General features: G+C 47.4%; 1 protein-coding gene across 1 annotated transcript in view; it reads left to right on the top strand.

The window, feature by feature from the left end:
* Positions 1-25851, top strand: part of RGS11 (regulator of G protein signaling 11) — a 4320935-nt gene that overhangs the window by 2565697 nt on the left and 1729387 nt on the right. The window contains exon 10 of the mRNA XM_069646770.1: positions 20964-20993. Coding sequence (XP_069502871.1) covers positions 20964-20993 — 30 coding nt within the window. The remainder of the gene's footprint in view (positions 1-20963; positions 20994-25851) is intronic.

Here is a 25851-nt window from a genome sequence, read left to right as displayed (position 1 = left end):
TTGAAAGCTGATTTTAGAAGGGTGCCCAATAAACTTCTGAGGGAAAGTTAAATAAAGAAGGGCGCCCAATAGCCTCTCTGCGAAAGTGGAATCTAGAAATATGCCCAATATCCTAATAGTCTAATACCGTACCGGGTTGAACCGACTAATCTCCCTAATAACCTCTCTGTGCAAAGTTGATTTAGATTCATGCCTCATACCTTCTCTGTATAAAGCTGAATTGAGAGAAGTACGCCTATTAGCGTGCCCTAATTGAACTGACTAGTGTCCAGAATAGACTCTCTGTGCTTAGTTCAATTTAGAAGTGTACACAACACCATTGAGGTTAAGAAGCATGCCTAAATAGCCTAAGTAATCCTATTAGTATACCTAATAGTATATCTGTGTAATGTAGAATCTAAAACTGTGCCTAATAATCTAATACCCCCTCTATACAAAATTGAATCTAGAGGTAGACCTAATATCATCTGTGTACAGTTGAACTTAGAAGTGTACCTAATAGTACCTAATAACATCTCTGTGTACAATCGAATCTAGAAGTACACCGAATAGTCTAGTATCATCTCTGTGCAAATTGAACTTGGAAGTGTGCCGAAAGCGTGCCCCCACTGAATTTAGAACTACAATTAGAAAGCCCTCCTAAATCCACCTAAAAGCTCATACCAAGCATGAGTGCACCCACTCCACCAGAGTTTGTCGGAAACAACCACCGTGGACCTCCCCCACTTCCCGATCTGCCTTCCCTCCCGTCCCCCCTTCCCAAATCACCCGACCCTCCTTCGCACTCCCTGCCATTCCCCTCTCCAGACACCAAGCCAGAGGGGCACGATGGCGAGCAAACCACCCTAAGACCACTCCTCCCCTGAACCCCACCACCGGCCAGCCCCTCAGTATCCCACCTGGCACACCCCGCCCGGCAATCATCCACCCCGCCTTGCCATCAAACCCCCGCCACCTCCCCCCCCCGACCGCACCCTTTCCCCTCCCTAAAAATTGCATGCCTAGCCCTAGCAAGAACCGAAGCCGCATCCCTCTCCCCCTCGTACTCCCCTACCCTCTCTCACACTCTAATCGCAACAAAGAAACTAAAGAGGAAACGTACATGGTCCCCTTCAATCTCAGCACTCTTCGCCTCCCCTGTCTCAACCCACCACCTCACTCACCCCCTTCCCCCGTGGCTTCACCCTTCCTGAAACTCCTCCCTCGATTTCTCATCAACTGCAACTGAAACTCCTAACCGACCACACCCCACCTTCAAATCCCCCGAGCCAGACCAGATCATCCTAACAGACGCAGCCACCTAACCCAGCCCGAAGCCCGCCAATACTGCCCCCTCTCCCTCTCCAGCCTCCACTCTCTCTGCCACCACCCCCTTCCGCTCCAGCTCCGAGACCAACCTCACCTGCCGATGTGAACTGCATCCTATTTAATGCCCGATCCGTAGCAAAAAACAGACATTGCATCTAAGAAACCAAACCAGACCCGGTTTTCATCACTGAGACTTGGTTCTCTGACGACTTCGCCCCAATCGCTAATGAAGCCTTCCCCCCTGACTACTCCCTCATCCCACTGAACCGCCCCTCCAGAGGAGGAGGAGTAGCACTCGTCTTCAAGTCTCTCTTCCATGCCTCAATCATCGACAACCAACCCTCCATTCCTTCCTGCGAATCTCTACTCGTTAAACTATCCCTCTCCCCGTTGCTCTCACACAGCTTCCTAATAATCTACAGCCCCCCTGGCTACGAAAGGCAATTCGCAAACAACCTCTGCGACTCTATTGCCACCCTTCAACTAAACCATCCCAACCTCACCCTTCTTGGAGATTTCAACATATGGCTCGATATCCCCACCAACCCTATGACTATGACACACTCTCTGGTTGACGGTTTAGACGCAATTAACCTCCAACCCCACATAAATGGCAAAACTCACTATAAAGGACACACTCTTGATGCCATCTTTAGCTCCAACACCCGGATCCATTTAAACCCCCCCACCGCTATCATCTGGTCCGATCACTTCATTCTCTCGTTCGCTCACTCGACCCCCTCACCATACTCGAATCTGAACCTCCGAATCTATGCAAATGCTGGAAAAAACTAATGATCGTCCCGGACCTAGCCGATGCACTCCTCCAGGCCCTACCACCTAACTACCTGCCAACTCAATAAACAACTAACCCCTGACGCCTTTGACTCATGGCTCAAAGCATCTCCGATGCGGCTCACACCCCCTTGCAAACCATCGACCCGCCGTGGCATCTTCCCCAAATGGTTCACTCCTGAGTTGAAGACCACTAAACAACTATATTAATACCTAGAATGCAAATGGCAGAAAGACAAAACCCAGGAAAGCAGAGCCACCCTGGCCCGACACCTCTATCAGTACAAGGCCGAAATCCAGTAAGCTAAAAAAGCCCACTACAACTCTCGAATCCTAAACTGCAAAAACCCGAGAAAAGAACTCCACAAAATCATCTCCAAATTCACCAAACCGGCTTGCACCACGACCGCCCCGACCCCCTCACAATCACTGTGCGACTCACTCTCCCTCAACTTTTACACCACAGCTCTCGAAAGTACAAATACTCTAACCACCAAACTGGCCCTCTGACATTCACCAGGCAATACTCCCCCCATACCGACCTGCCCACCAGCTGCAACCACTACGCAACCAACGTTCGAATCCTTTAGTCCAATATTACCAGAGCAATTTCTCAAACTTCTATCTGCCTGCAAACCATCTGGCACTCCGCTAGACCCTTGCCCAGCCACAACCCTCAAAGATATTTTCGCTTCCACCTGCGCAGGAGAACACGCAAGATCCATCATAAATGCCTCCCTTTCTCTGGTATCTTTCCTGACGCATTCAAAATGGTTCATGTCAAACCTCTAATTAAAAAACCTTCCCTCGACCCTCTCGAGCCCAAAAACTATCGCCCCATCTCAAACACCAGGTTCCTTGCCAAACTCATTGACCGAACCACCTACTCCCAACTAAATGCCTTTGTCGAAGCCAACAATCTCCTAGACCCCGCACAATCAGGTTTCAGAGCCCGTCGTGGAACTGAAACCACCCTAACCTCAATCTGGGATGACCTTAAAATGACAGCAGACTCCGCACTAATCCTTCTTGACCTATCCGGCGTCTTTGACACAATCAATCACTCAATCCTCCTAGACCGCCTCCACTCCCTAGGAATACGTGGAACCGCTCTTAAATGGATAGCTTCATTCCTCAAAGATAGGTACCAAATAATGATACCCTCCACCTATACCTCCCAAGCCCGACCGGTCGACACGGGAGTCCCACAAGGAGCATGCCTATCCGCCCTCCTGTTCAATCTCTACTTGATTACCCTCCCACCAACAATTAGTTCACACAACATCCTGTGTTACAACTACGCTGACGACACTCAACTAATTCTAAAACTCCTGAACTCAAAACCCAACCCCCAACCTGACCTGGCCTCCTGCCTCCTTGACATAGAACTCTGGATGACCCAAAGCCACCTCTTGTTAAACCCCTCCAAAACGGAAATCATGGTTTGTTGCAACTCCGCCATGGGCAACTCACGACCCCCTCCAACTCAGTGAAAAATCTTGGATGCCCCCTTGACTCTGACCTAACACTCTCGCGCCAAGTCAACAACGTCTCAAAGTCCTGCTACTACCACCTTAAAACACTTAGGCACATCTTTCTGTATCTCTCCTTTCCCAACAGACTCTCTGTGGTCCAATCAATCGTTATATCAAGATTGGACTACGCAAACCCCCTATACCTCAGAATCCACGCCTACCAACTGAATAAACTCCAAAGGGCACAAAACACAGCAGCCAAATTGCTACTTGCGCTCGGCCCAAGAGACCACATCTCCCCAGCCCTTAAAACGCTGCACTGGCTTCCTGTAGCCCGAAGGGTGACTTTCAAAACCTTATGCATCGCCCATCGAGCACTGCATAAAACCGGACCTCAATATCTTCAAGACAAGCTAACACCCTATCATCCCCCACGCACCCTAAGATCAAGCTCAGCCGGCCTCCTAGTCATACCTAAGACAAACTCAGTCAGGTTAGGCGGATCATCATTCTCAGCCTTGGCCCCCCATGCTATGGAACTCACTCCCACCCCACATCCGCCTAACTGAGGATTTAACGTCTTTCCGCAAACTGCTGAAAACCTGGCTCTTCCACTAAAACCAACCCATACCAAACTTGCCCAAACAGACTAACAGCAGCTGATTGACACCAATCCAACAAACTACCTGATGCGAGAAATTGACAGCTAGTAACCCCTAATATAAACTAGGACAATCAGAATTAACAAATAAAATAAGATCAAAGCAATGAAGTGGTTAATAAGAATAAATCATATGGAAACAGTAAAGAGACTTAAACTCCTGAAATGGACATAAAGCATGAGGAGTGAACGAAGTGAATGACGTGGATGAAATAGTTAGACTGGATGAAGCGTGTGGACCAGATGAATGCGCTGAGTGGAAGAATGCACGAGTGGAAGAACAGATGACTACATAGTTCAAATAAGTATGTAAATCGAATGAGTATGTAGATTGGATGAGTGGATAGAATGGATGATCAATTTGATCGGTTTGGGTGTGTAGAGCGGATGAATGCATAGAGCGCCTGAGTGTATAGAGCGCCTTAGTGTACAGAGCGCCTGAGTGTACAGAGCGCCTGAGTGTATAGAGCGCGGATGGCTGTACAGAGCAGATGAATAGATAGAACAGGATTACTGCGTACTAGCGAATGACTTTATAAGGCTGATGGGTGCATATTGCTGTTGAATGCGTGGGGAGCGGATGAGTGCAGGGAGCGAGCGAGTGCGGGGAGGGCGGACGCGTGCGGGGAGCGAGCGAGTGCGGGGAGCGAGCGATTGCGGGGAGTGAGCGAGTGCAGGGAGAACGTGATTGTGTAGGATGGGTGAATGCATAGAGCAGATGGAGGTATGGTGCAAATGAGGGGATAAAGCGGACAAATGCCTAGAACGGAGGAGTTGCATAAACCGGGTGAGTGCGCAGAACGGATAAGCATGTAGAACGGATGAGTGCGGAATGCATGCATAGCAGATGAATGCGTAGAACAGATGAGTGCGGGGAACTGATGGATGAGCGGAGCAGGATGGATGAGCTGAGCGGAAGAACGTATAGAGTGGAGGACTCCATAGAACAGACTAGTATGTAGGGCCGACAAGTATATAGAGCAGACGAGGGCATATGATCGATAGAGTGCATATGGAAAAAGGGGGTGCGTAGAAGGAGATGAGTGCCTAGATGGGCAGACTGCCTAAATGGGCAGAGTGCCTAGATAGGCGCGAGCGCGTAGGGGGGACCTGTGTGAAAAGGGGACGAGTGCGTCGAGTGCATAGAGGGGATGAGTGCGTAGAGCGGGTGAGTGAGCAAAACAGGTGAAAGCATAGTACGTGTGAGGGCATAAAGAGGACGAGTGCCGGAGCGAATGGATGCCTGGAGCGAACAAGTGCCTAGGGTGGAACGGACGTGTCGGATAGTGTGGATGAGTTGCGTAGAGCGGATGAGTACATAGAGCTGCTGAATGCGTAGAGCAGATGGAACGAGTGAAATGGAGCACGTGGGGCAGACAAGAGTGCATGCGTGGAACAGACAAGAATGCATGCATGGGGCGGACTGGAGCACGCGGGGGGACTGGAGTGCATGACTGCGTCGAGCGAACCAGAGTGTCTGGAGCAGATTAGGATGCTTGGAGTGGCTAGGAGTGCATGGAACGGACTGGAGCGCATAGAATTGCATGACATATATTGTATGGTTTGGAATGCAGAGAACGTTTTGAAAAAGCATATAACCTATCATATCACACCACCACGCTTACTCTCCCCTCTACACCACCACTCAACTAGAACACAGAGATACTATGACACCATTCGGTATAACTGTTCTCATACCAAAATCCGCCGCATACTACACATCATTCTAAGTAAACACTGCTGGTTACACCCCCCCCAGCCAGGCGTTCTCCTCAGGCCTAACGCAGCCACACTCGGTCTGGATAAATCCTGCCAGAACAAACACATACTCCTGATCTCTTAACCACCACACCTACCGCTAAGAAGCAGCTATTACACAAATACTGCACCAGCTAAACACATACCCGGTGCCCACAAGCACCGTTGACTCTCTCTACTGATCTGAACTTCGGTTCCCAAGGGCGTTCAACCTACCAGCGCCTTCAGACCATACCAATGGTATATAAGGCGCTATATAAATGCAAAATAACATAACAATAATGCAACTTCTATTAAACCTTTCTCTTGCTTTAGCAAATGTGCCTGAGGATTTTAAACTGCCTTATAGGACACTCCTGGTCAAAAAGCCACAAGCAGACCTACAGATTTTTACTAATGTTAGACCAATTTCTAAAATGTCTTTCCATGATGAGCTAAAAGAAAGGATGACAGCAAGACAGCCAGAGCATTATATTGAATGCCATGTTCTTTTTCGGGCTGGTTTACGTTGGCTTCATGTATTGAAATCTGTAGTCACTTGTATTCTTTATGAGCTGCAATGAGAGGTAGGTGATGGGCAGTGTTAGAGCCAAGATGGACCTATCAGTGGCTTTCAAAACTCTCAGCCGTACTCCATATGCCTTTCTCGCCTACGTACATGGAACGCAGCTTTTAATTGCCTCGAATACTTTTTATCTATCCGATGGCAAATAATCTCATGTCCTCATAATCTATGTATTTATAAAACCACTAATCGACAGGATTAACGCATTCAATGTTAAGGTCATATGCTACTGAGATGACATTCGACTCATGTTTAAGTTAGGTCAAGACTCTAAGTCAGTAAAACGTATACAAAAGCTAAGGGTCATTTTTGACAGTAAGCTGACTATGGTATCCCATGTAGCAAGTGAAAGGGATTTTCAAGATAAAACCATTGAAAGTAATATTTCAATGGCTTTCTTTTCCTGCCAGATTTCAGACTCTGGTAACCAGTCCTCCAGATAAGATTTTGAGGTGGGAGTATTTTACTCCCTATTTTGAAACTTTGAGAGTAAATGTGATTGTATTGTGTGTTTTGAGTTTCGATAGCAGAATTGTCTTTTGATGTTTAATGAAAGTCCTCATTTTATGGAGCTATTACTACGTAATGGTATACCAGTGTTATGATACAACAGTGCAGGGAGGCAAGAACTCCATGCTAAATTCTATGGCCCTCATTACGACCCTGGTGTTGGACCATGGTGCTATTAGCACCATGGTCCATGCCGGTCTCCGCCATGGTGGATGGCGGAATTACCACCCCCATCACAAGGTTGGCGGGGGCGGTAATTCCCCATTCACCATTTGCCCTTCCCCATTCCCATTTTGCACGATAGGGCATAATGGGAATGGGGAAGGAGATAATTACGGCACCGCTAATAGCGGTTGCCGTAATTATCGCCAAGGTCCCTTTGTGGCATCCACTTTAACGGCTGGTCTACACCAGCCGTTAAGTATGGGTCCCGCAAAGGGACCTTGTAATCAGGCGGTAATGGTTTAACGGCACCACCGCCATTTACGGCGCTGTTAAACCATTACCGCCTGGGTCGTAATGAGGGCCTATATCTAATCTCATGGTCAAATGGTTATTCATATAGCACTTTTGGCAAAGTACTGTGCATATACCATATTTATCACAATTATCGCCAAACTGAGGTCGGTACTCCTTTATCAACCTCAAAAGGATGAAAGGCTGAGTTGGCCTTGCCGGGATTCGAACTTGCAACCTACAGATCGCAGCAACAAGTGCTCCACCGGCTGAGCTATCTTATTGGCTAGCATCCTAAAGTGCATCCACTCTCCCTGGTGCCTGTTTTGGTTCCTGGCTCTGCAGGTGAGCGTGGTTAGCCCACAGGCCCTCCTGGACTCTGGTCCACCTGATCCAGCCATTTTGTTAACCCACAGGCCCCCTTAGTTCCCTTATGCCTGCACCGTTCCCCTCCCGACGCGACTTCCCCTTCGATCCCGCCAACACGGATTGGCTACTGGAGCCTGACTATTGCACCTAGAGTGCGCCCGCTCTCCCTGCTGCTTGTTTTGGTATCTGGCTCTGCAGGTGAGCGTGGTTAGCCTAAAACCCCTCCTGGGCTCTGGCCCACCGACCCAGCCATTTTGTTAACACCCAGGCCCCCTTGGTTCCCTTATGCTCGCTCTGTTCCCCTCCCGACGCGACTTCCACTTCCATCCCACCTCCCGCCTTCCAGCCCGCCCGCCCGCCAACACGGATTGGCTACTGGACCCTGACTATTGCACCTAGAGTGAGTCCACTCTCCCTGGTGCCTGTTTTGGTTCCTGGCTTTGCAGGTGAGCGTGGTTAGCCCACAGGCCCGTCTGGGCTCTGGGACACCCGAGCCAGCCATTTTATTAACACCCAGCCCCCCTTGGTTCCCTTATGTCCGCTCCGTTCCCCTCGCGACGCAACTTCCCCTTCCATCCCACCTCCCACCACCCAGCCGACCGCCAACACGGATTGGCTACTGGAGCCTTACTATTGCACATAGAGTGCGTCCCCTCTCCCTGCTGCCTGTTTTAGTATCTGGCTCTGCAGGTGAGCGTGGTTAGCCTACAAGCCCTCCGGGCTCTGGCCCACTGACCCAGCCATTTTGTTAACACCCAGGCCCCCTTGGTTCCCTTATGCCCGCTCCGTTCCCCTCCCGACGCAACTTCCCCTTCCATCCCACCTCCCGCCTCCCATCCCGCCCGCCAACACGGATTGGCTACTGGAGCCTGACTATTGCACCTAGAGTGTGTCTGCTCTCCCTAGTGGCTGTTTTGGTTCCTGGCTCTGCAGGTGAGCGTGGTTAGCCCACAGGCCCTCCTGGGCTCTGGGACACCCGAGCCAGCCATTTTGTTAACACCCAGGCCCCCTCGGTTCCCTTATGCCCGCTCCGTTCCCCTCCCGACGCGACTTCCCCTTCCATCCCACCGCCCCCCTCCCAGCCCGACTGCCAACACGGATTGGCTACTGGAGCCTGACTATTACACCTAGAGTGTGTCCGCTCTCCCTACTGCATGTTTTGGTTCCTGGCTCTGCAGCTGAGCGTGGTTAGCCCACAGGCCCTCCTGGACTCTGGTCCACCTGATCCAGCGATTTTGTTAACCCACAGGCCCCCTTGGTTCCCTTATGCCTGCACCGTTCCCCTCCCGACGCGACTTCCCCTTCCATCCCGCCAACACGGATTGGCTACTGGAGCCTGACTATTACACCTAGAGTGCGTCCGCTCTCCCTGCTGCTTGTTTTGGTATCTGGCTCTGCAGGTGAGCGTGGTTAGCCTACAACCCCTCCTGGGCTCTCGCCCACCGACCCAGCCATTTTGTTAACCCCCAGGCTCCCTTGGTTCCCTTATGCCTGCTCCATTCCCCTCCCGACGTGACTTCCCCTTCCATCCCGCCTCCCGCCTCCCAGCCCGCCCGCCCGCCAACACGGATTGGCTATTGGAGCCTGACTATTGCACCTAGAGTGCGGCCGCTCTCCCTGCTGCCTGTTTTAGTTCCTGGCTCTGCAGGTGAGCGTGGTTAGCCCACAGGCCCTCCTGGGCTCTCGGCCACCCAACCTAGCCATTTTGTTAAACCACAGGCCCCCTTGGTTCCCTTATGCCTGCTCCGTTCACCTCTCGACACGACTTCCCCTTCCATCCCGCCTCCCAGCCCGCCCGCCAACACGATTGGCTACTGGAGCCTAACTATTGCACCTAGAGTGTGTCCGCTCTCCCAGCTGCCTGTTTTGGTACCTGGCTCTGCAGGTGAGCATGGTTAGCCCACAAGCCCTCCTGGGCTCTGGGTCACCTGACCCAGCCATTTTGTTAAGCCCCAGGCCCGCTTGGTACCCTTATGCCCACCGCGTTCGCCTCCCGACGCGACTTCCACTTCCATCCCGCCCGCCAACACGGATTGGCTCTACCAATAGCCTTAATCGACCACTCCAGGGAAGTCCTCTGCCCGTGCAGTCCCTGCGGCTAAGGGCCCCAAGGCAAAGGGCCTGTCCAACAAAGGCGGCTCTAGAGTCTGCAGGTGTCCACAGGGGAAGCCAGTGAAGCCAGCCATCAACCGACAGCAACAAAAAATAATTGTGGGATGGGTGGGGAGTAAAGCAATCACTCTACTCCAGCAAGCCCTGCCACTTTACATTACCTTACTAAAACATAGACCGCCAGGCAAACCTCACTTATAACTCTCATACTAGAACTGTGACCATCAGCCTATGTCCATTCGAGACAGGATTGTAATATTACCATGTGTCGCATCTGGACATATTTGTGCATGTTGGCAAGTTACACACTTACATAGAATTTCGAGGGTTAGTAAGTACCACATTAGAGAGAGCTGTGAGTGTTGGCCTGCCTCGCATCTGGATAGGACTGTGGGTGTCGGCATGTGCCACACTTGGATAGAATCGTAATTGTTAGCATATGCCACACCTAGATGGAACTGTGAACATTAGCCGAGTCGCATCTAGATAGGATTATGAATGATAGCGTATGCCACACTTAGATGGAAACATGAACATTAGCCTCAGTCGCATCTAGATAGAAATGTGAATGTTAGCATGCGCCACACTTAGATGAAATTGTGAATGATAGCATGTCGCACACTTAGATGTAACTGTGAACATTAGCCCGAGTTGCATCTACATAGTATTATGAATGATAGCGCATGCCGCACTTAGATGGAATCATGAACATAAGCCTCAGTCGCATCTAGATAGAAATGTGAATGATAGCATGTCCCACACTCGGATGGAACTGTGAACGTTAGCATGAGTCACATCCAGATACGATTGTGAATGATAGCAAGTGCTACACGTAGGTTGAATTGTGAATGTTAGCAATGACACACTAAATTAGAATTGTGAACATTAGCCTGCGCCAGACCCAAATAGAATTGTGAATGCTAGCAGTGCCACACTTAGATTGAATTGTGAATGTTAGCAATGCCACAATAAGTTAGAATTGTGAACATTAGCCTGCGCCGGACCCAGATAGAATTGTAAATGTTAGCAATGCCACACTTGGTTAGAGTTCAGAAGAGTGGCCTGTGCGGACCCAGATAGAATTTTGAATGCTAGCAATGCCACACTTGGATTGAATTGTGAATGTTAACAATGCCACACTTGGTTAGAGTTCAGAACATTGGCCTGCGTGGACCCAGAAAGAATTGTGAATGTTAGCAATGCCACACTTAGATTGAATTGTGAATGTTAGCAATGACACGCTAAGTTAGATTAGTGAACATTAGCCTGCGCCGGACCAAGACAGAATTGTGAATGTTAGCAATGCAACACTTGGTTAGAATTGTGAACATTAGCCTACGCCAGACCCAGATAGTATTGTGAATGCCAGCAGTCGCACACTTTAGATTGAATTGTGAATGTTAGCAATGCCACACTTAATTAGAATAGTGAACATTAGCCTGCACCAGACCCAGATAGAATTGTGAATGCTAGCAGTGCCACACTTGTTTAAAGTTCAGAACATTGGCCTGACCGGACTCAGATAGAATTGTGAATGTTAGCAATGCCACACTTAACTAGAATTGTGAACATTAGCCTGCGCCAGACCCAGATAGAATTGTGAATGCTAGCAGTGCCACACTTGGTTAGAGCTCAGAACATTGGCCTTGCGGATCCAGAGAGAACTGTGAATGTTAGCAATGCCACACTCACTTAGAATTTTGAACATTAGCCTGTGCCAGCCATGATAGAATAGTGAATGCTAACCTAAAAATGCCTCTTGCTGCATTAGTTCATCAACCCACGCATACACTCTCACCCCAGATCATTAGGCTTACTCTCTACTCTACACCATCACACATTTAGAATGCAGCTATACCCCTCCGTCAATTTGGCCTAGCCATCCACATATGAACATTACCCCATGAACACCTCAACATTCCAATATAACGCAGCTATACCCCATGACAATCCGGCCTAGCTGCACACATATGTGTCCTACAGGCCTAACGCAGCCAAAACCCAGTCCAGGTGTCCACCCGCCAGATTGCACACATTCAACCGACATCAACACCACCACACCTAATACTAGGATGCAGCTACCATCGGGCAAATAAAAGAGCTGCACACATACCCGATACACCCAAGCACCCTACGACAGCCTACACTCTCAACTGACCAGGAATACGGTCCGCGAGGGCGTTGAACCTACCAGCACTTTGAAGTCATACCAATGATATATAGAGTGCTATATAAATACCAAATAACTTGACATAACATAACTTAGACTGAATCGTGAACATTAGCCTGAGTCATATCTAGATAGAAATGTAAAGGTTAGCATGCGCTACACTTAGATGAAATTGTAAATGATAACATGTGCCACACTTAGATGGAATTTTGATTGTTTGCTTGTACCACACTTAGATGGAATTTTGATTGTTAGCATGTACCACACTTAGATGGAATTTGAATGATAGTATGTGCCACACTTGGATGGAATTATGAATCTTAGCGTGTGCCACAACTGACTATCGACTGAGGTATAATAATCACAGTGCCTAGATATTGGATGAACCATGTATGAAGCGCTACATAAAGTTCAATATCTATCTGGATGATCACACAGACAGGTTTTGCTGAGTGTTTATTTCAATTACAAATGTAACTTTCATTTGTTTGTTTTTGAACAGCACTTGCACTTCCTGGAGAGTCAGGTTTTGGATGTTTTAATTGTAATCTTGAACACCTGTGATTGGTGTAATGACAATCACTCACCCTTGACCAAATACTCTGCTGCCACTGACCATTTATAGTAATGTATCCCATTGACTGTAAGGCTGAATGGATGTAAACTGGACTGTGCATAGTCATCATTTTACACACTGTTTTATAATTGGACTGTAAATTAAAAGTGTAAAATTGATCTGCCTCTGCATGATACAATTGTGAAATACTGGTTTGCTTTCACAAAATGTTAATTCTCAATTGCAACTTAGTTTTCCATTTTATGCAATCCTAAAATGCTAGGAAAATAAATATGCACAGTGCTGTTTGCTCCATGAGCAGTAACACAGCAGAAGCTGAATGGAAATAAACCATTTCTTTTAATAACTGTGTGCAGTTTCTTTCTTTGAAAGGCTTCAGAGAAATACACTCTGTGTCAGAGGCTTTTATTCATGGCATGGCTTGCGATTACATCAATGTAGATAAAAATCAAAAGAAGCGTTCTGGGTTGTGCCAAGTAACCTGACCTTTGCACCGCCCTCTGCTCTAAACATGTGTGTAAATGTACACAGGAAAATAAGAAAGCTGTCATATTTCCAAGATTTTCATGCGTAAAAAGGCCTAGTACGCACCTTATCTGGAGGCCTGATGGTGATAATGGTCATCTTGCACCTGGCCTAATAAAAAAATAAATTCTTTGCCTCCAAATATCATCTGCTTAGGCTGCAGATAATTGAAACTCTGCTGTGCATATCCTTCACCAATTGAGAGATGTGATGATATCTCTCTCGGGATCTGTGCACTACATTGCCATTGTGTAGTATAAGGCGACCTTTATGATGCACTCACAACGCTGACCTTACATTATTAAGGATTAAATAACCATGTATGTCACTCATTGCCCTTTCTGTTCTTCCAGCCCCCTTACTTGCCGCCCATATTACAAACCCTTAGAGTGCTGATAGATGACACTTCCTGTCTGTTACCACTGTCTTTAGTGCCAGGTGGCCACTGTGTGGTGGCTGTGTGGGTTCTACAAAATATCAATTCTGGTAAAGAGTTGTCTGTTGAGCTACTGGCCATGAGCCCCCCTCCCCTTTTCCATAGGTACGTTGCAATCAAATTGTCTAATAACCAGGCCCGGCTCCAGCAGGGGGGCAAAGCCCCTCCATGGCCACCACCTGGCCACCCCTAGAAGGAGGACTTGAATGTGGAACACGCAGGAGTTGGGGTATTTTGCTCTAAATGTGCAGCAGGAACCTCAAAGAGGGCACCATTCTGAGAGGCTGCACTGCAGGAGGCCCAGCCAGGATTTTTTTTGCTTGCTCTGGACACTGATTTATGCCCCACAGCTATGAAAGCACAAATGACCAGGCAGATGAAGGGCCATTCACACCTCTAAGTGAGGTAGCACACTTACTCAAGCAGGCTGCCTACAACTATTTTCTCAAACCTAAAATCACAAAGTTGACTTCTGTAATTTAAAGTATGTCCACCTTTTGTTGCGAATGTAGCGTTTTTTCACAGCATGCTTATTAAAATGCCTAACTATATCAAACAATAAATGACACAATGTTGCCTGCACACAGATTTCTGCGGAAGGTGCATCGATTGGGGGCTGTAAGGGTGTCAAAGAAGGAAGATGACACAAAAGTGGCATTGTGGTGGTTATAGACTGTTATTTGTGCATAAAGAAGCCCTCACTATCCCTATCCCAGGGGGTTTCCCTGCCTCAAGCCTAATACTAATGAGTCTGTCAGAATGTCCGTAAAATCAAACTCCACCATCCTGTGTTACAACCTATTTCTATCACTCACACTATGAGTAAAGGATAATCTAACAGAAAGTTCCTACTCCAGGGGAATTACTTTCTTCCCCTGGCTTGCGGGTTTCACGCAGCCTTTGTATAATTTTCACATCCAGGTGAATGGCTACCTTCTCCGGGTATAGGTCAATACAGTTTCCAATAAAGCCAGTAGGAAGGACTCCTTTCCCCTGCCATCATTAGCACAACTCCCAGTTCGTGACCAGGAGAATGACTCCCTTCTCCTGGTATTTCTTGGCACAGTGCACAAGGCCACAGGGAATCAATCCCTTTCCTTGGAGTGTTTAGCGTTTGGCACACGACCTTTAGCCGATTCCCCCAGGAGAATGACTCCCTTCTCCTGGTGTCTAAAAAGTTCTTTCCCACATTCTTCAGCTTGATGTACACTTTGCCACTCTGTTTTGGTGTTAGCAAAGTCCCAAATCCTTCTTTGTTGATCACTCAGTTTAGTGCCACCACTGCATCAAGGAAGTTCTCCTTACAAGTGTTAGTGTCCCTGACCTGTCTATCTTCCACCCCTGTATCCTCTCTGGGTCTCTCGCATCTCTGGTTACCATCTGAGGGATTTCAGTAGACCATTGGGTCTTCCTGGGACTAGGGTTCTTCTCTCCGATGCACCAGGCATCTCTCTCTCTGGTTTCCACAGCACCGCAGCAGCTCTGCACTCTGGAATGCTGCTCGGCTCTTTTCTCCTGCTTCGTGTTCCGGTCTACATTAGCTGGAACCACAGCTTCGCCGGCATCCTCCACTCTTCTCAGACTCTGGTCTGCCCATAGCGTTTGAAACTCCTGCTGGTTTCTGCACCTGTTGCCTCTCCCCGCTGGATTTTACAACAAAGTAAGTCCTTCCTCCATTTTTATAGGAGTTTTCAATTACAAGAGTCTTTTGTCTGTTTTACTGAGGTGATCTCTATGCCTCCTCAGGGCTTCCTCATTCTAGTACTACTGGACCATAACAAGTTACAATATAGCATTTGAGTACAGTAAGCTGATTTCTGGACGATGGGGTTATTAAAGGAATAAGGTGGTTGTGGCCCAGAATATACATCCTCATCCCGAAGAGGGAAGCCCTCTCCTGGAAGGACCTCACGCATGTTACCACCTCTAGAGGGAATGTTGGTTAGCAGCCACAGCACCCTAGCCTTACAGGGAAGGGCGTTCCCATGTGGAGAATTGACATTATTCAGAGCCATCACAGGGCCCTTACAAATTACATGAAAAATATATATTCTTGTGCATTAACAACTTAAGTATAAGTGAAAAGAATAAGGTTGGTAGTAACAAAAATGTAATTCTGGAGGGAAGAGTAGTAAATCAAAAAGTGATAGATGCAAGGATTTCAATTAAACATTATCACTATCATTGCTCTGCACAGCATTCCATGCCATAATTCTTTAGTATGTCTGTGCCATTACACAAGGGGACAAGCCATTAGCAAATGACTCTTGGCTCTGCCACCAAAAGGTGCAGTTCAGTCTCAACTGCTAGGCAATGTACCCTCTGCACTGGAACACAAGCAACCACAGGCATTTCTAGGCCTTGTAGTATAGCAGTTTAGGCATGGCTGCTCACATTAGTGGCAGGGCCAAGGCTGATTTGCAGACAATGGTATTGAAGGCTGACCAGAGCAATGCCGGTGGTTATGATTGATTCGAAGACTTACATCCACCCTTTTTTAGTTTTTCCTACTAAGTGTAACCCAGAACTCTTGCAGTGGAACACAGATAGGATGGAGACAGGATGTGAGGGGAAACACACATCCTACGGGCTTGTTTGGTCATTTACCCACCCAATGACTAGCCATAGCTAGTTGAATGCCTATGGCATTACTACCAACTACCTGCCCCTCACCGCCAAAATGTACCCTTTGAGAACTCTTTCAGCAAGCTCTATCACAAAGTAACATCAATCTCTGTGGTGTACAGGACCTGGCAGTGTTGTATCTAAGAATTTCTTGAGTGTTTAATTACTTAATTGCCTCTGTAATAGCCAGCCTATTTTATAAACAATATCTGTGTCAATGCCTCTGTTCCTTGCAAAGGAGTACTGTATAAAACAAGCAATTACAAAGCAAGCAGTTTTGGCTTGTGCATAGGCATTAGATAGACATTTGCCAGGCAATTACATCATATGCACAGGTACTCGCACTATTCCCATTTTATGGCCAGCCGATACCCTTGTGGGGGTGCCGGGCAAAAGCCTATCCATGCCTAATCAAAAGCCAAAGCTGTTGGCTTTGCCAATGCATGTTGGTTTCAGTTTGTCTCCCGAAGCGAAAGTGTATATGCACAGATGTGGATGCTTCATTTGCCATGCCTAGGGAATTAAGCTGCACCTCACTGAGTTGGTCCAACAAAGCCCTACCTGAAAATGACAAGACTAGGAGGTCAAGTATGGACCAGTTTCAGATCATCTTGTTATGAGTACTTGCCAGTCGAGTTCCAACCTGAATAGAATGTATCTTTGTCTGCGTGGAAGCCTAGCCTGAACTGCCATAACTTTTCATGATTATAACTGATAAGAACTGAATTGATAACTTCATACTGTTTGAGTAACTTAACTGAGTTTGCATGCAAACAGAATACATCATGTGTATTGTGGGTCTTGTTTGGAAAGTATGATGTAAATCCTGGGTGCTGGGTGTTTAGGCAGTGCCGGAAACGGATAGTATTTGGTATTTGCTGGCTGTGGGACTCCACAAGTGATGGTGAGGGAAGCAGGTTGGGAGGATCCCCCCCCCCCCAATAAACATTTTCCTCTCAGAAGATTAATCATTAACACATGGAAAATAACACAAGAGAGGGGCGTTTTCTTTAATGTCATGGGCAAAGTATACACAGTGTACATCTTTTAAAACTAAAAAACAGAACAGTATTTAAATATTTCCTAAAGAGTGGAATCAGAGGTGGATTTAAGATTTGGACAAGGGGCAAATGCCCATGCCCCCCTGCCCCTCCGATCTGCCTCTATCCCATCAAACACAAATAGCCAGGGCTGCACAGGCCCTCCGAATGAGGTCTTATCTTTTTAATGCTTCTGAGAGGCAGATTACTTACAACAGGAAGTGAAGCAGTGAAGATTGCTGTGACACTTTTTTCTTAAAATTATATACAGTGTGATTGTTGGGTGATTAGAATTTAAGGGGATACAGAACAAGCTGTGTGAAACAATAACCTTGGCATGCATTTCATTTCACTCTGTCTCTTATGACATTTTTTGTAAGTTCTCATTATTTTTAAGCTGGAGCTTGTAGGATTCCATTCAGGAGGAGGAAAATAAAGCTACAATCAAAGGAGGGTCCTTTTCCAAGTCAGGCGCAGTGGAAAAAGTGGCACTGAAAGCATTTATCACTATGTTTTATGCACTGCGAGATTTTGTATGATGTGGCAGGTGAAGTTGAAGAGTAGATTGGATTTAACAAGTTTACCTGCTCTTACAGTTCCCCCGATTGGTTTTCCATCAGCATGTATTTTTATGTTGATAGAAAATCAATGGATTCCTATGGAATCCACCTGACTTTTACACCCTGGTAAAAACAGGCAGATTAAAAAAGAAACCATTATGGATGGCTCCCACAATTGCTAATTGTGGGAAGTGTTTACATTTTTCCAGACACATAGTGGAAAAGTGAAGATCAGAGGCAATATTTACCAGTGTTTTATGGTTTACTTTGCCAGTACTTGGTGGAAACAATAAAAATTGCATGTAGGAGCCCTTTTGCAAAAGCTGCAAACAGGAGTGGTTCCCTCTGTGCAATTTAGGATTCAAAACTAAATAACTCCCTTACTTGTTGGTTTATCATGTGGCATTTTAAAGTAATTGTATACAATTGAGCATTATTTTAGGTTTTCAAAACCAAACTTCAACACTTATTTGTGCAAACCTGAGCTTGGAAGATGCGTGGTCAAGTGTCTAAATTTCAAGCTAGGCTCAAATTCTAGCTTTACCACTTAACCAAAGTGTGTGATCCTGGGTGATCCTCTGCAAATCAAATAATCACACTGTCCCTTACCTGCCAAAATCAGAGATAGAAGTGATTTAGTTCACAGTATAAGCTATTTCAAAAAAGCCTCACTCATGGTTTAATAAATGGGCAGTGCATGTTTCAGGACCTGCCAAGAACACATTCACACACCTTTCTTTGAAAATATCAGGCCACATTATTAACAAAATTGTGAAAAAAGTAAATACATCAAACAAAAAGCCATCATGGACAATTGCATATACAAACAGTATATACACAATATCTATCTACCAGACAATGATGTAGAGTGGCATTGCTGGGGAGCAAGGGCCCCTCCTCTCTGCCAAGACCCACTGGTAGCGATACCAGAAAGCTATAAACCCCTCAGCCTGCACCGTCTGCCTGCTGATCCCACTGCCCTCCACCCCCACCCTGGCTCTTTCTCCTGCATTCTAGCACTCCCTTGTGCACTTAACTCAAATAAAATGTTCTGCAAAAATGCAACAACAAAATAAAATGTTATGCTTCAAAATGTCATTTTGTAAGAAACAAAATGTCCTATTTGTTGTTTCAGTATTCTGGAAGGGGCCCCTGCCTTTTACAACAAGATGGCAGGGTCCACAAACACCTCCTCAAGGGCCTGCTGAGAGTAGACAGTGTGTTCAGGGTGGCATTGTTGAGTGCACACCATCTGAGAAGGAAGAAAGACTGGGGGCCTCAATGCTGAGCCCTCGCAGAGGAGGAGGAAGCATCACCCTTGATTTTCCACAGTCAGGCCAAGAAAGACATGCAGTGCTTAATTTGTAGGGATGTTTTCCATGGCACAGCCCTGGCCCCTTATTTTTGAGCCCCGGCACTTATTGTCTCAGACGCACTTTAATTAAGAAGTGCTAATAGTCAGTGTATCAATCAACCGCAATGAGCGTTTGCGATCTGTAGTGTAACCCCAAATATGTCAACACCGTGGAGAGCACCTATGAGTGGTGGCAGCAGTGATGGAGAACTGCCCACCCAGCAGTGTCACAGGGGTGCTACAAAATATTTGGGCCATGGCACTTATTTGTTTTACAAATTAAGCACTGACATGATGTGGGTTTTTGGGGTAGGTGGGAGTGGATGTAAATGGGAATGGTGATCAGGGCAACCCAACCTGATGGGAGGTTACTGCGGGGTGAAAGGTGAATGAGAAGTGGATATAATAGAAAGGGAAGAGCAGATGGCAAGGGAAGAAAGGTAGATTGATGTTGCAACACTATTTTCCTTGTTTCTCTTTTGCTTTGTACTGTTTTTTATAGAGCTGAGCAAATGTATTTTCTGGGTCTGGTAAGGCATATTTTGCTGGATCACGGATCTGGGAAATCTGGATTTATGCCAGCACATTGTTTGGGATACTCAGATATCCACACCCAATGAAAATTGGGTGCCCCTGATCACAATGCTGGCCTACCCAGATGAAAATTCCTGGAGCCCGGCCTTCTGAGAACTACCGATACTTTTTGTGATCTATGGATTTTTAGAACATGTAGCCTGTTCTTATGCACTGCATGCATGTGTCTGTGTGTGTACATGCAGATCAAAGAAAACGCATATATAGTGGATTTGGGGATCCAAAGCTGTTACCATTTACATGTACCCAAATGCACACATAAAAAGTTAGAACCGTGGGGCCGGGAGGATAGTTTCCAGGCAACACGTGTGTCTTGGAACCAAGGCAACCATAGCAAAACAGGTTTGGATCCCGGGCTCACGTTTAGAATCCGGTCGGAATTAAGCACGTTATAAAAGAACAATAATATAAAAAAATAACATTTCAGATATTCAGTGCGCTGAAGACACCAGGGGGCTATGCATATACTGAAACTAGCATTGTTTATGATAAAAAAATGTTACAAAAAATAAATCGTAAATGTAGTTTACATTTGCTAATGAATGGCTAAAAGAGCTTTGAAACACAATTTACTTGCTGTATAACCACATTACAAATGCACAATAAATAAATTATCATTTTGAAAAAAGGACTCTTTGGACACTAGTTAGATTCTATAGTTAAGTACTGTATGCTGATGTTTAATGACAATAATTCTTTATATCGTGCTTATTCCAAAACCTTTTACCTAGACCATTTTTAGAGATAATTATCGTTACCCAATCAAAATTGGCACTCAAAATTGGCACTCATTTTATCTACGCCAGAAGGATAGGCGGCTGAGTCAGCCTTTGCAGGAATTTGAACCGCCTACCTGCAAGTCACACAGATCTCAGCAGTGAGCCATTAACTTGCAGAACTATCTTACTGACTGCTTATTGGCTAGTTTATTTCAAATATTGGTCATAATTTGACATGAGTTTGCTGGCGGTTAATGATTTTCAGTTGACTTTGGTGTTTCCAGTTAGTGGTTAAATGTCCTGCTTTCGTAATATTCTTCAGTAATGTAATAGTGTGTTCTTTTTCTGTTGCAGATTACAAACGTGGAATACTATAAAAAGGAGGTGAGTGTCTGTCAAAGTGTGTTATTGCCAAAATGCGGAATCTGCAGTCCATTCTTTTTTCCATTTATAAAATGTATTAAATGAACACTTCACATTAGAGAGAAAAGAACACCCAATTTTATAAGATAGTTGTATTCTAGCAGCAAACTAACTGAACTTTGAATAGAGTTAGAAGAAACAAGAGATATACAAAGAAATAGAAATACCTCCACATACCAAGAAATAATCCTTTCGGGTTTAGATACATACAAACAAGTGGTTTTTCTTACAAGTTTGGGAGGGATATATAGCAATGACTTATCACATGAAAATTGTGTGAAAAGAGACTAGTGGAGGCTGGCACATTGTTTTAGTGGAGGCGCGTAAATATTTCTGGCAAATTTGTTTGAGTGGCTGAGCATAGCAGGGGAGCCGAAAGCAACCTAGGAGGGTATAGATTGTGGGGGAGGGGTGACACATACCCGAGAATATTTTTTACATAATTGGTTGAAATGGTGCAACCTTCTAGCACATTTATAGATACAGAAATTGGGTAAAAAAATACAATTTACATGCGGTTCTGAAGAATAACAGTCAAAATTCCAATAGATGCTAATTCACCCATAGTAAGCAGAAGCATTTTTACAGCACATGCTCATCATGCCCCTGCCCACAATATATGCCAGAACTGCCACTGTAACCTGCATGTTTGTGATGCCTATGACCACCTCCGGGCATTATCATCTCCCTGCTTTTCATCGTTTTGCCTATGTCTCTTTAAACACTGACTGTCTCTCTGTCTCTTACATCTGAGCCTCTGTCTGTCCCTCCTCTCTCATCTTATGTTATCTCCTTCGGCGTATCCATTGTTGACTAGTTTCACGGCCCCTGTATATCTTCATCTAGTTTCACCTTTGTGCCCCTTTGTCTCTCACCTCCGTGCATGCATTTCTTGTCTGTCTTTCTGTGCCTTTCACAGGCTCAGCTTTCTCAGATCACGGGCGAAAGGATTACATTGTGAACCTTAATGAACCCCGTTGAAAAGGCACATCTATTCATTCACATCAGGGCAGAAACGGAATTTTGAAAACAATAACATGTTAAGATGTATTTAATTAGGGGGCGCTAGGGGGCCAACCAAGATGGCCGCTCTTACCTGAGCTCCCGCTCTGCCCGTAATAAATCCTGCTGAATCCTGCGGTTCCTGGCTGCGCTTTGGAGACTAGAAGGCTTCTCCCTGCTTCTGTATGCACCGCGCCCTCCCTGGCGAAATCTGGGGGAGGATCGGCCAGTTCAGGACCCCACACCACTACAACGGTGCGGAGGCCGGAGCCTCCCCGCGCGCCGAGCGGGCGCTGAGGGGCGGGGCGCGGCTTCGTGGGGGCCGCTGTGCGGACGTCTCATCCTCCAGAGATCCATCATCCACGAGCGCCGGCGGCCCTCGGGGGGTGCGGCCCCTCCCCGGTTCCAGGCCGGCGTGGGTCCCAACGCGATCCTGTATGGCCCCCCCCTCCTGATCGCGGCGCCAGCACTCCGGGCGCGAAGCCGAGGCCAACGCTAGTGGAGCCACCTGGAGCCCGGCGAGCAGCCGGCTGCCTCCCATCCTTCCCAGGACCACCTCACCAGCGGACTCCGAGGAGAGGGGTGTCGACGCTTAACCATCTGGCGAATCCTCGCCCGCGGGCTGCTCCGGGCCGGCGGAGGCCCCAACATGATCCTGGGTGGCCCCCCCCCTCCTGATTGCAGCACCTGCGGTCCGGCGATAGTGGCTCCTTCCCGCTTCGCGGAACCATCTTGCAGAGCCGCACCGGACCGGGAGGCGGCGGCGCGGGCTGTGGAACGCCAGAGCACCCGTTCGACGGATGAAGACCTGAGGTACGTGCCGGGAATCACCGGGGGCCCCGGAGAGTAGATTGCTGCGCCCCCAAACCGTGGCCGTGGGCGCGGTTGGCCGTTGGTAGCGGCGGCTCGGGGGGCTGGACTTCCTCCAGTCTACTAGGAAGTCCATAAGACGCCATGGCCCCGGCTTCGACCCTTGGAGCTACTTCGCCCCAAAACTCCTGATACCCTACTAGCAGTCGCGCCTCCTCCGGAGCGGGCCGTGCTGTCGGGCAGCCTCCTGTGCGACCCCTGCGTGGGGACGGATCATATACCAACCAACTCCGGGTCTTCGACCCTCTCATCGCAAGCGCAAGATAATACAGCCACTCTCTCTCTGGAAAACAATTGAAGCTTCAGGAGGATCAAGGTGTGATCCTAACTTTATCCCCTTAACTGTCCTCCATACAACTGCGCAGTCCTTCACCCTCCATCGACACAATGCCAATGCCCCTTCAGTCACAGCGATAACTGCGAGCCACCTAGCCACCGCTGACCCTCTTCATTTAAACTGCTTACATACATCTGCCAAGATGGGCAAAGTAGACAAACTACAAAAGAAGCTGACATTTGACAGCAACACTGCACCCAAAACCCCAAACCCACAACAAGGAGATGACCCGTCACCGTGCAGTTCTAATCAACCAGTAGCCGAAACCTATCCGATGGAAATAAAATAACTCCTTCTAGACCTAAAAGCAGGCATAGGGAGTCTAAATAACAAGATGGATGGTCTATCCTCCAAAGTCGACCTGATGCAACATCGCCTAGACACACATTCGGAACGGCTAACTGACGTCGAGCAAAGAGTCTCGAACCTCGATGACGGTGCTACATACCTCTCCAACAAAGTCGCGCGACTGGAAAGCCAAATGTCTGCAACAATGGCCAAGTGCGAGGACCTGGAGGGTCGCTCTAGGCGGAACAATATCCGAATCATTGGGGTCAAGGAATACGACACCCCAAGGAAGATGGAGGACTTTGTGGAGTCCGTGTGCCTCTCCCTCTTCGGCAAAGACTCCTTCTCGCAAATGTTCATGATAGAGAGGGCCCACAGGACCCCGACCTCCAGACCAGCCCCGGGCGCCCCTCCCAGGGTCATCATAGCGAGGCTGCTCAATTACAGAGATCGCGACACCATCCTACGGCTGGCAAGGGAGAAGGGAGATTTACACCATGACGGAGACAAAATCCATATTTATCCCGATTTTTCATCGACAGTACAGACCCAGAGAAGAGCTTTCACCAGCGCCAAACAAAGACTTTGTGAGGGGAAGCTCGCATATTCCATGATCTTCCCTGCACGTCTCAGGGTACAACACAACGAAAAGACTCACTTCTTTGATTCTCCTGAGGAAGTCCATCTATTTCTGGATCGTAACGGCTGCCCAGCTCACAATCCTCGACGACCCCGCGCACAGAGAGAGAGGGTCCCCAGGAATCCTCCTTAAAACCCAGGTCAGGCTCCGAAACATACCCAAACAGCCGGAACACGCTCATTCTCCATTAAACAATTGGGCAGAGTTCTTGGAGAGGCCCCAAGCGCCCCGAGCACAGCATCTGTTCCCTCACCCAAGTTTGGGGGGATCCCGTCGGACATGTTGGGGGTTGTCTGCGTAATGGGAATAGTTCTAAGGACTGTTGGGTTGTTTATTGCTTTTTGTTCAGGGTTGGGATAATAACCACCCTTCTGGCATTGCCAGAACTTGTTAAGTGCAAATTTCTCACAAGGAAAAGCCAGCACCTTCCCGGAATGCCCCCCGCCAGATTCGCTCCCCGCTCTCTGCTTCCAGCTGTCATGCTCCATGTAACGTACCACGATATGCTCCAAGCCCATCATTCCACAAACAAATGTATAACAACTGCAAGACCAGTGAACCTCCAACGCAATTCCAAACATTTTTCTCCTTTCAACATTCAAGGTTGCAACCTGGAATATAAGGGGAGGTAATATCCCATCCAAAACCCGCAAAATCCTGCAATACCTAAGAAGACATGAAATTGATGTGGCAATGATACAGGAAACCCATCTGACACCCGAGAAAGAACGCACATGGGCCAAATCATGGGGATGCCATAGATATTATTCTTCATACTCCTCCTACTCTAGAGGCGTGGCTATTCTAGTGCACAGAAGAACCAACTTCCGTCTCACACATGTTGCAAAAGACTCTATAGGAAGATCCGTACTGGTCAAGGGCATAATAGCAGGCAAGGCAATAACCTTCATTAATTCCTACGCCCCCAATGTGGACGGTCCAGATAACTTTGGCTGGGTTCTGTCGCAGCTCTCCTCACTTGAACAATCCACGGTGGTTTGGGGTGGCGACATGAACACTGTTATGGACCCGGCCAGAGACAGATCACACACCACGTCACAACAGACCTCTAAAGCCAGCATGCAAATAACAGAAATCTGCCGTGCCTTTGACTTAAGGGACGCCTGGAGAACGGTTAACGGTGATCTGAGAAACTACACTTTTCACTCAGCGGTCCATAATACCAGCTCTCGCATCGACTACTTGTTCACATCCAGAACCGGCCCCCTGCAGCCCGGTCCCTGTCACATTTTACCACGGACTCTATCAGACCACTCTCCAATGGTCCTCTGTCTCCTCCCCTCCCAGCCTGTTCCCAGACTACAGAATTGGCGCTTCAAGACGGGTTCCATGCTGGACATGGTTTTCGCAGCAGAGCTAAAGGAGGAAATCGATATTTTTCTCGAAGCCAACGTGGGGTCGGTCTCATCGGCCGGAGTGCTGTGGGAGTCTCTGAAATGCTTCGTTAGAGGAGTGTGCCAAGCCAAGGAGAACGGCATCATCAAACTTATTAGACGCGAACTCAAAACCTGTGAGGACCGCCTCAAAGATCTCGAACACAAAATTAGAGACTCGGACGAGCCGAAAACGAAAGCTACCCTGAAAGAAGAACTACTGAAGCTTAATACACTCGCTGAGCGCGAACTAAAATTTCTCCACCGTGGCACTGTAGTCAGACAATA

This window comes from Ambystoma mexicanum, chromosome 2q, assembly GCF_040938575.1.
Source record: "Ambystoma mexicanum isolate Mex_15411 chromosome 2q, UKY_AmexF1_1, whole genome shotgun sequence".
Classification (NCBI taxonomy): Eukaryota; Metazoa; Chordata; class Amphibia; order Caudata; family Ambystomatidae; genus Ambystoma; species Ambystoma mexicanum.
This window is presented reverse-complemented; position numbering and strand designations above follow the sequence as displayed.